The 12,121-nt window shown below is 40.2% G+C and overlaps 1 protein-coding gene across 2 annotated transcripts in view; it reads left to right on the top strand.

Annotated features, from left to right (window-relative positions):
- Positions 1 to 4,921: 4,921 nt before the first annotated feature.
- The window catches only part of LOC134569339 (regulator of G-protein signaling 8-like), a 56,446-nt gene continuing 49,246 nt past the window's right edge, over positions 4,922 to 12,121 (top strand). For both annotated transcript variants that reach the window (XM_063428295.1, XM_063428296.1), the window contains exon 1: positions 4,922 to 5,248. In XM_063428295.1, coding sequence (XP_063284365.1) covers positions 5,121 to 5,248 — 128 coding nt within the window. In that variant the 5' untranslated portion in view covers positions 4,922 to 5,120. The remainder of the gene's footprint in view (positions 5,249 to 12,121) is intronic.

Raw genomic sequence — 12,121 nt, forward strand, 5'->3', positions numbered from 1 at the left:
GGCAAAATGGGTCAAAAGAAGGACTTGACAGGCTCAGAAAAGTCAAAAATAGTGAGATAGCTTGCAGAGGGATGCAGCACTCTTAAAATTGCAAAGCTTCTGAAGCGTGATCATCGAACAATCAAGCGTTTCATTCAAAATAGTCAACAGGGTCGCAAGAAGCGTGTGGAAAAACCAAGGCGCAAAATAACTGCCCATGAACTGAGAAAAGTCAAGCGTGCAGCTGCCAAGATGCCACTTGCCACCAGTTTGGCCATATTTCAGAGCTGCAACATCACTGGAGTGCCCAAAAGCACAAGGTGTGCAATACTCAGAGACATGGCCAATGTAAGAAAGGCTGAAAGACGACCACCACTGAACAAGACACACAAGCTGAAACGTCAAGACTGGGCCAAGATATATCTCAAGACTGATTTTTCTAAGATTTTATGGACTGATGAAATGAGAGTGAGTCTTGATGGGCCAGATGGATGGGCCCGTGGCTGGATTGGTAAAGGGCAGAGAGCTCCAGTCCGACTCAGACGCCAGCAAGGTGGAGGTGGAGTACTGGTTTGGGCTGGTATAATCAAAGATGAGCTTGTGGGGCCTTTTCGGGTTGAGGATGGAGTCAAGCTCAACTCCCAGTCCTACTGCCAGTTTCTGGAAGACACCTTCTTCAAGCAGTGGTACAGGAAGAAGTCTGCATCCTTCAAGAAAAACATGATTTTCATGCAGGACAATGCTCCATCACACGCGTCCAAGTACTCCACAGCGTGGCTGGCAAGAAAGGGTATAAAAGAAGAAAATCTAATGACATGGCCTCCTTGTTCACCTAATCTGAACCCCATTGAGAACCTGTGGTCCATCATCAAATGTGAGATTTACAAGGAGGGAAAACAGTACACCTCTCTGAACAGTGTCTGGGAGGCTGTGGTTGCTTCTGCACGCAATGTTGATGGTGAACAGATCAAAACACTAACAGAATCCATGGATGGCAGGCTTTTGAGTGTCCTTGCAAAGAAAGGTGGCTATATTGGTCACTGATTTGTTTTTGTTTTGTTTTTTGAATGTCAGAAATGTATATTTGTGAATGTTGAGATGTTATATTGGTTTCACTGGTAAAAATAAATAATTGAAATGGGTATATATTTGTTTTTTGTTAAGTTGCCTAATAATTATGCACAGTAATAGTCATCTGCACACACAGATATCCCCCTAAAATAGCTAAAACTAAAAACAAACTAAAAACTACTTCCAAAAATATTCAGCTTTGATATTAATGAGTTTTTTGAGAACATGGTTGTTGTTCAATAATAAAATTAATCCTCAAAAATACAACTTGCCTTATAATTCTGCACTCCCTGTACAATACTGTCCCAAATACAGGCTCTAGAAGTGGGACACCAAAAAATGGAAAAGTGCAGTGTGAATGTGCCATTAGCCATGCGTGCTTTGGACTAATGATGTTCAGCTCATAGGCAGACCACTTCAAAAGCCCTTTATCCATATGGAGCCCTTCATGGTGCTGACATGAGAGACTGTAAGTCAGCCTGGTATGCATTTAAGAGTGTGATTGAGCTCCTGTTAGCAGGGCCATCATCGGAGGGAGTAAACCTAGTAGTCTGCTTCGGGGATTGGCTGTGCTCTAGGGCTCATAACGGGCTTTGTAATGCTGTGTGGTCCAGCTGGGGATTGCACATTGTTGTAGATATGGATGAAAATCCAGTGCACTTCCTTATCTACTAAACAGCTACTTTGGTGCTGACACATTTTGCTAGTCTAGCCAGCTCCTTGGTTTTGCACCCCACCCTATCACAGGTGCCTCATCTCAGGACCCTATTTAGCCTTGTACTGCAGAGAACTCGAGATGGAAGGATTTCCCCAAGTGAGTAGCTCATTTAGTAGACAGTTGGTTGTTAGAGTAGGACATGCCAAAGATGGGGTACATTGACGTTGTGGCAGGCTTATGCAATGTATGATCATATAATGTAACTAAACACCCATTATTTTTTGCTTAGATTAGGTGTTTTTAATAAAACTAGCAAAATGTGTCAGCACCAAAGTAGCTGTTTAGTAAATAAGGGAGTGTTCTGGAATTTCATTTTTTCTGTACTTATTGGCCCCCAGCAGCACCCCATTTAAGCATGTTCAGGTGAGTGCAGCCAGCCCATTGTTTTCCCACATTGTTGTGGATCTGAGACTACACAGGCCCCTTAAAAGGTAGCAACACATCCTCCCCTGCAAGTGATCTCCATTCACTTCCTCCAACCCAGTAAAGCGCCCAGAACAAGCCAGTGCCTGATAAAAGGTAGGCAAAGAGGAGGCTTGATAAAAAATACTAACATTTCAATATCTAAGTTTCTGTGTGCTTCTCTCAGTGTTTGTGTGTTTGTGTCTGCTGGTGTGTGTATGTATGTCTGCCCGTCTGTGTGTGCACCTTGCAATCGGTGTGTGTGTGTAAGTTTGTCTGTGCATGGTTGTCACCAAACACATGTATGTATGTTTGTCAGTGTATATCTGTCTGTCTGGCAGTGTGCATTGGTATGTGTGTGTGTGTTTGGCATTGATTAAGTGTGTGGACATCTGTCTGGTAGTTTGTTTCTAAGTGCATGTGTGTATACGTGAGTGTATCTGTAATGTGTGTGTATATGTGTGAGTTTGTACTTTTGTGTCAGGATGTTTGTGAAATATGCCTGTGTGAGTGGGCTGGTGGAGTTTTGTCAGAAGTCACAAATATTCTGTTGGTAGGCCTGTATATTGGCTTTGTAATTTGCCTGCACTGCTGGGAGGAAATGAGTTCAGGTCATTTTCCTGCCAAACAGAATGCTTTGTGGAGACAGTGTAGAGAGAGGGAAAGGAAGAAATAGGAAAGGGGCAATGATTGAGAGAGCCTTGAGAGCCATTCTCAGGCTCCCAGCAGTATTAACCTTAATCCAGATCTCAGTGGAACTCTAGGGAAGCCACCCTCCAGCATCAAAAAGATTTGGAAACACGAGTTTGACTAAAAATAAATAAATTATGACATGAGTGTATGTGTCACGGTGTGTATATAGGTCCATGTGTCTGTGTGTGTAACTGTGTATCTGTCTGTGTGTCATTGTGTTTATATGTGTGGTTATCTGTTTGTGTTTCATTGTGTTAGTGAATCTGAGCTGCAGTGTATGTGTATATGTGCATACATTCCAGTATTCAAATGCCAACAATGCACACAAATTAATTCCTGTATTTAAATGCCAACACTACATACAAGCACACCACTACATTCATACACAAACACTACACACAAGTACACCACAAACATACAACTGTATTCAAATGTAAACACTACACACAAACACACCTGTACATTGACACACACATACTCCATCCCAAAACACACATACACTGCTCAGTGCTCACAAATACAACCCTGCAAGGATGGGAAAATATTAAATCTCCAGTTGACAAAGCATCATTGGCGATGTATGGCAGATGGGAACCTAATTTTGGCCACCCTGGGACTACAGTGGAACTAAAAAAAAAATCATGCACCAGGGCCCTCTCTACATTAGTGCTGCATAGAGTGATACTAACATGAATTGTGCTAAACAATGAATTCTATGTAGTTTAACGCAGAGTTGCAAAATTTAAGCCAAATTAGCTGAGATTTGACTGTAGCTTTTGTTAGAGAATTTTTTTAAACTCTGAAAATTTTGCCTACATTTTGTAATCTGGTTTTCAGTTTAAACAGAATACAAAAGGTGAGTATTTCAGGTGAAACACGCAATTGAAAGATATTGGAGTATATACACTTAGGTGTTTAAAAAAAAAAAAAAAAACTAATAAAATCTGCCAGCATTGAAGTTGCTGTTTAGTGGATAAGTGGGTGCGCTGGATATTGTGTAATATATATATATATATTTTGAACAGTTCAACAGGAATTTCTCCAGTGGGTAAAAATAAATTAAAAAATCACACAGTGCCTAAATACATATGTTGTTTTCAATTCAGCGAAATCTCTGCAGCTTAATACTAATTATTAAGTCAACCCTTAGAGCTGTACTTTAATGAAGCCGTGCACAATTAAACTGTGAAGGATGAAAGCAGTCCCTTTAAACCACATCTATAATTAAACTACCACTCCCATCATCGTCAGGCGATGCATTCCAAAACACAGATGCTGAGCTGTTGGCATAGAAATGCTCTTGCTCTCTGTGCTGATAAACAAGTAACTACAACATGAATATGCATGTTGTCAAAATGCAGCTCAAAGTGTACAAGGGGTGATAAATCCACAATTTATTCTTCATGTGCAGCCACGTCAATTTGGGATGAAAGACTCATTCTAAAACCCAAAATGTTAACTGCCATAAAATAACATTGCACAGGATAATCTGTAAATTTAATTCAAATCCATTTTCAATCAGTGATTGCATGCATTAGACGCGTACCCTTGCTTGTCAGCTAAAAGCTTTCCAGAGACTTAAACACAGATTAATTCAAATCTAGCATGATTTGAATTGGGAGTCCTATTTTCATAGACACATCTATAGCAGAAAATCAGATCTGTAAAGTACACAGATGTAATTTTGGTATATTTTAGTTATATTATCACAGACTGGGGCTGTTTGCGTTCTGTCTCTGTTTAGATTATTTTATAATAATTATTTCATTTTGCTTTCACTAATTAGCTTTTTCCTTTTTTTTTCCTTTTTTTTGAGTGCTATTTTTAAATGCTTAAAATACATCATAGGGTGTCTCTGGTTGTAATTCTACACATTCAGCCATGTCCTGATGAGCCTTGGAATAATAAGTGATCCTTTCATCTGATCCTTAGTCTCAATGCCATCAGTCACTGCAGAGGCTGGAAGAACATGGTTTAAGAGGTAGAAGGAGGAGAGGTTATGCTTAGAACAGACGTCATGTGACTCAAAGTGTTTTGGTACCCATGCAGCAAGGAGAATTCTGAGCATCAGACAATGCCAGGAATTGTAGGGGTATGGTAGCCTATTCAGATAGCTCTCCACACATGTGTTGCATTGCTTGACCAGACGCCTGTGGGGGGGATTAACAAGGCTGAGGTTGAGCTGTCACATAAACGAGGACAGGAGGCTTGGTGTGGGGGGATTACTTGTTAGGCGGGGGTCTGTCCTCTACGGATAATGCATCAAAGCATCAAGCTTCGCTCTCTCAGCCTCAGCTGTCCGGCTCGTTCATCAGATGAAATGGATGCTGAGTTAGGGGGTCAAGGAAATGGAAAGCCGGGACGACCATGTGGGTCTAACCTTGGGTAAGGATCATACCTTCCAAGAAATCCATTTATTTTCATGTTCTTGCTTTATCCCAACCCTCAGTGTGTCATCATTATTCTCATCATTAAATTCCCAAAACACCATGTCACATTTCCCCTTTTTTTCTCTCCAAATGCTCAATTTATGCAAAGAGAATTGTCAGCCTTGACAAATCAAAAGCTAAGAATCGATGGAAATGGAGGTTTGTGCTTCAAATGAAGCAAGCATTGATGAGCGATCAGTGCTGGTTAATGTCATGTGGGGAGGGAGTTTTAATGAAAGGACGAGGCTTAATGGGCTCTAATGTATTGTCATTTCCAGTTCCCTGCAGAGAAAGATACATTCTTCATCCAGAGCATTTCCCGCTGTGTACTGTGAATCTGTGTACTATATGCATTTCCCCGTGTCATTCCTAACCACTGGCTTACACATTGCTCCTTTCTAATTGCCAAGAATTAAAGTTTGTCCTTCTTCATGTTTAGCTAGCCAGAAAATCTGGCCAGTCTGAGCCCTTTTCTAAGACTGATGAAAGCTGAATCAGACAGGAACATGTATCCACAAAGTGCTCAAACTATATTTATACAAATGGAATGCTTTGCTGTGCTGTGCTCTGCAATTGGTCATTATCGTCATAGAGTTGATATATTATTATATAGCAAGATAATTTATATATATATATATATATATATATATATATATAAATATATATGTGTGTTGTGTGTATATATCAATTCAACTTCAATTCAATTCGACAGAGGGTTGCAAAAAACATTTTTGGGAAAGTTATACATAACTGAATATTTTAATATCTCCAAAACAAACAAATTATTTTAGAAACATTCAATATAATGCGTATCAATAGAAACAGGCAAACTCTCAGCCGGTCAACAGCTGCCTGAGTTTGAGGGCCGTTGCAGTCTACCCAGAAGTGATTTAGCTATAGGGCAATGTAGCCCATACCCTCGCTTCCTTAAGGCGTAACCAGAAGCTTGTTGTTTATGTTCTTCAGTAAATAGTTCAGGCAGGACTACCAACAACATCGATGCATACACTAGTGCCACTGCCAACTTATTTTACTATATTAAATGAATCAATATGCTAATTGCAGGGTTCTCCAAACTCTGGCCCTCCAGATGTTGCTGAACTACAACTCCCATGATTCTCTGGCAATCTATTTCATTCAAAGAATCATGGGAGTTGTAGTTCAACCACATCTGGAGGGCCAGAGTTTGGATAACCCTGTGTTAGTGGGAGTAAAAGCTAGCTGAGCATCATGGGAAATTTAGTCCAGAAACAATTTATGGTGTCAAGGCTAGCCATCACTGACCTAGGGTCTACCTAGGTCTAATTCTGCACTCTTGTCCTTGTTACGTGTGGCAAACAGTGGTTGTCTAATGTCTTCAATGTACAAACCTACAAACTGGATTCATAATTTTAGGCCATAATTGCTTCAATTGAAAACATAGTGAACTTGAAGACTTTATGCGATTTGGTTAAATTGGCCTTAAATTTGAAATTCATTTTGAATTACCCACAATTCAAACTAGGCAGGGTTATTCAGTAAAGTATAAATTGGTGGAAATTCAATATGAATTAAGAATTCATTTATCATTTTAAGCTAGTGGTGGACATATGGTTTAGAACTACAACAATTGTAATGCTTCGTTGATTGACAGACTAGCAAAGCATTATGGATGTTGTATTTCTACAACATACCTTTTTGGGTATCCTGTTCTATACCAAAATGCCTGAATTGGTATAATGCAAGCCACCTGTGTTATAAGTCAGACTATTTTGGCATTCCGAATTCCCACTTTAGTAAATAATCTTGTAAGCATTCTCTCCTAATCTGAAGACACCTTACAGCGTACGTCACGAAAATGAGAATTTTTCTAAATTCAAAGTGAATTTAAAATTAAGGACAAAGTAGCATACCTGACTGGAAAACTCTTTTCGGTTTGCCTATTTTGGCCTTAAATTTGATATTCTCTTTGAATTCCCAACTTTTTTCACTTAGTGAACCACAAATGTTTCCTTTTATCCATATTTCTGAAATATGTTTATCTGATAAATATTATTATAATTCAATAGTTATGTGGACATTATTTTTAAAGATTGTAAGTTGTAAAGATTGATAGTTTTCTCCAACACCAAAATGCTTAAGAAATACCAAAGAGACCATTATTTGTCAGAATTATATAGTAATATTCTAAGGAAATTTGTGGATGCGGAACAATCTCCATAGAAATCGACAAAATATCTAATGATTGCCTCACATTTATCTCTGAGGCAGGATTAAGAATCTTTTTCCTTGATAAACATAGTTTCTAGTCATAAACACAGGTCTTTCTGGAACTGTCATTAGACTCATTATTAATAGGTTTTCCATCACAGGAAGACTGATATTTATGTTACGCTGTATCACTATATTTATATATAAAGCTTCAGTAACGTGTCTGTGCCACAATCTAATCACAGTAGCGGTTGCTGTGAATAACATTTGATTTTATCCATCTGTATTTTTTCATCTGACAGAAACAAGGCCCTGGGTTGTGGATGTTTAGAAATCTAGCAATACGACTAGGCCTCAGCTAAAAGAAAAATACCTTGTTACGAGAGGCTTTGTGTTAATGCCTAAATCCCCTAGAAACTCGGGAGCGGGTAAAGTTATATTCCCCCCATAGAATAACCGCCACGGAATTCACACACTGTGACCATTTTCACAATTCGGTGTCACTGTGTAACTTGTATCACTTTTACATTCACAAGGATGAATAAGTCAGTGTCTTTTTTATTGTCTTGTTTTTATTTGTTATATCTTATATCAGTTTGAGATGCAGTAAATCAGAAAATAAACTGTTGAAGGCTGCAGAATCCACCATGTTTCCTCGCATACATACTACATAATTCTTGCTGATGGGCAGTACGTGAAGAATGCTGTTCTGTGCTATGCACCACTCAAATGCTTCAGCAGTGTGCCCTATGAACTAATTAAGGCAGTAGTTTTTGGGTACCTTTCTTTTCATTAACTGAATAGATTTTTGCTGCATATGAATTCAGAATTTTTCATGTGCTATCTTTCAGCATGCATGGGGGTTATTGGGCAAGATTGGGCATACTTATTAATATCTTATCATCAGGGGGAGAGAAGGATATATCCAATTTGGCTTCTGCTGCTCATGCCTGGTGTTCACGGGGTTAATTTGTTTTTAAATGGAGGGTATTAGAGGACTTTCCAATAATCACAGGGTTAATAGAAAGAGATTATTAGATTTGAGGGAACAAACTGTGAAACGATAAATCGCCTTCTGGCACCAAGGCCCTTATCTGTGGCCATCTGGGCTGAGAGCACGTAAGGATAGGGGGGGGTTTTACAGGCTAAGAGCAGATATTTAGTAATAAAAGACCTGTGTACTATATCCCAGTGCGATCGGTTTTGAATTTCAGCAGGATATAAAAGATTCCTTCAAAGCCCTTTTAAACCACCTAAATGGTAACAGAGTAAAACTGATAATCTAGCTTTAAATGAATTGCTTTGTTGCAACCCCCTTTAACCCCTTAAGGACACATGACATGTGTGACATGTCATGATTCCCTTTTATTCCAGAAGTTTGGTCCTTAAGGGGTTAAGATTTGTGCCAAACCGGTGATTTGGCACAAATCTATTCCAGAATGAAATAATATAATCGCAGCTGCACCTAAAGGATACTCTTTCAGGACAAATTTTGTTAATATATTCCTATATATTTAATAAACAAAAACATTTTTTTTTTTTAATTCGAGTACAGATCTTTTAGACTTCTAATTGCTAAGCGAGCAGCTGTTTAGAAGTCTAATAATCACTTACATTTCAGACTTCTTGGTCTGGAGGTATAGTTGCACATCATTTCTACTTATTAATAAGCAGCATAAGAAAAGTGCAGCTAGCAGCACGTAGAATCAGAGCTGCTATCAGATCTCTTGTTGGGTCCATTAGTTCTTAGGTCAGTGAATAACCTTGGATAAATACACAATCAAAGACACATCAATGATTAACAGCATGATTTAATTCAGCGGTGCCAAAAAGGTAGATCTCCTAATGTTTTAAAACTACAGCTTCTATGATTCTTTGTCATTCAAAATGCATTTTAAAGACATGCAAAGCATCACGGGAGTTGTAGTTCTGCAACATCTGGGGATCTACCTGTTGGGTATCCCTGATTTCATTCCATTTTCAGCATTTGAATTCTACATATTTCAGGATAGCACTTCCTTGTGCAGCCTATCAATATGTATAATTTACATGTGTCCGTGAAAACGTGCTGGATCTAGCAACTCTTTTTAAAAAGGTTGGTGGCCTTTTTTTTTATAATTTTTAGTTCCAATACGTTTATAGATTAGGAACACCAAAGGCACCAAAACCACTTAATCTCAATGAAGTGTTTTTGGTGCCATGCATACCCTGTTTTAACCCTGCAGCTGAAAACATTGCCGTTCTGCAGGAACAGCAATATTGTCTTTTCAGGGTTAACCAGTCTCTACTGCAAGGGTAGGCAACCTCCCGCATTCCAGATGTTGTGGACTACATTACCCATAATGCTACTACAGTCATAATGCTGGCAAAGCAATATGAGAGATGTGCCGAAGTTGTTGTCCTGACAGCCACTAGAGGTGCTTCTATGAAATAGAGCAAAACTCTGCCATTTTAATCAGATGGTCTCAGAGAGACCATGTGATTTGCACAGAGCGGCATGTGCTGTGCATGTGCAATATTCTCCCAATATTTTCCTATGGGAGGAAACTTCACAGCAGTAGTGCAAGTAGATTGTTCTGCACAATTGTTGCCAACTGTATTTTATGGTTTTATACATTTTTTTATGTAATAAATGGTAATTCACGATTGGAGGCTCCCCTGTTTGCACGTATCTTGTGTCATGAAGAGTTTTAGAGATGTGGTTGGACCACTGGTCGCATAGCTGTGAATGAGAATACCCCTATTCTTTGAGGCTTTTGTACGTTGAACTAGCATTATTGATGTTTCAAAGAGACACTCTGTTACTGGAGACCGTATCTCCAGAAGGGTATTAATACTTTGGAGACAGTTCAGAGAAGGGCTACAAAACTGGTTAATGGTTGCAGGATAAAACTTATCAGAAAGGGTTAAAATATCTTAACATGTATAGCTTGGAGGAAAGACGAGACAAGGGGGATATGATAGAAACATTTAAATCAACACAGTAAAGGAGGAGAGTATATTTAAAAGAAGGAACAGTACACTACCACAACAGGAGTAAGAGTAAATTAGAGGGGCAAAGATTTAAAAATAATATCAGGAAATAATACTTTACTGAGAGGGTAGTGGATGCATGGAATAGCCTTCCAGCTGAAGTGGTAAAAGGTTAACACAGTAAGGGAGTTTAAGAAGGGCCGGTGCAAGGATTTTTGGCTACACAGGCAAAGATTAATTTTGTTTCCCTTCCCTCCCCCCCCCCCCCCCCCCCAAATAAAATGCATCTGTAGCAGTGTCTCGGATCCAGCCTTTTGAAATTCTTACCCTATTTAGTGTATTGTACCCCCTTTAGTGTGTCTTACAACCCCCTGTATGTCTCTTACAACCCCCGTTGTGTATCTTTTTTTTTCCACAAGCCTCTTTGTGTGTGTCTCTTTTTTTCCCACAGACCTTTTCTGTGGGTCTCTCCCCTCAGCCCGTTTTTTTGTGTGTCCCTCTTCCTCAGCTCCCTTTGTGTATCTTTTCTCTCCCAAGCCATATAGACATAGATATGTAGCAACATGCACATACAGTCACATAAATATGCAGGCACACAATCAAACAAACACAGTCATACAGGTACACTGTCATACAACACAGACATAAAGACGCAGGCATACAGAGACATACAGAACAAGACATACAGATACATACAGACAGGCAGAGACATGCATACACAGGCGTGCAGGGACATATATACACAGATATAGTTACACAAAGATATACAGAACAAGGCATACAGAGACTTATGGATATGGTCATACAAAGACATACAGACACAGTCATACAGGGACATACAGAACAAGGTATACAGAAACATACAGACACAGGCATTCGTGCACAGTTATACACAGACATATAGTCATACAGAGACATACAGACATAGGTATATAGAGCAGGGGCAGATCCAGAACCTAATCTTGGGAGGGGGCTGGTATTGAGTTGTAGTGGGGTGATAGGGCTGTAATTGAGGAGTTAGAGGCTGTAGTAGGGGGGCAGTGACTGCAGTTGAGAGTTAGGGGCTGTAATTGGGGGCTTGGGAAATGTAGTGGGGGATAGGGGCTGTAGTAGGGGGGATAGAGACTGAAGTAGGTTGATGGCTGCAAGTGGGGACAGGGGCTGTAGTGTGGGGGATATGAGCAGCAATTGTGGAGGAGGGGCTGTAGTGGGGGTAAGGACTGTAGTAAGTGAATGGGGGCTGTAGTCGAGTTATTGGGTGTAAAAGGGGGTTAGGGGATGCACGTGGGGGAATAAAGGCTTGTAGTGGAAGGGATGTAAAGTAGGGGAGATAGGGGCCGTAGAGAGGGGTTATAGGGTTGGAAACAGGGGCAGTATGGTGGGAAACAGGTGCAATAGAGGGGGATAGTATGGTGGGGGTCAGGGACTGTAGAGGAGGCACAGGGCAGTAGAGGGGGGGGGGCAGAGCAGTATGGTTGGGCAGGGGCTGTAGAGGGAAATAGAGGGGCTGTAAAGAAGGCACATGGGGCAGTAGAGGGGGAAGGGGCAGTATGGTAGGGGCAGGAGCTGTACAGGGGAAAAAGAGGGGCTGTAGAGAGGGCACAGGGGCAGTACAGGGGTGCAGGGTCAGTATGGTGGGGGCAGAGGCTGTAGAGGGAAATAGATG

Source organism: Pelobates fuscus, chromosome 7 (genome assembly GCF_036172605.1).
Source record: "Pelobates fuscus isolate aPelFus1 chromosome 7, aPelFus1.pri, whole genome shotgun sequence".
In the NCBI taxonomy this organism is placed as follows: domain Eukaryota; kingdom Metazoa; phylum Chordata; class Amphibia; order Anura; family Pelobatidae; genus Pelobates; species Pelobates fuscus.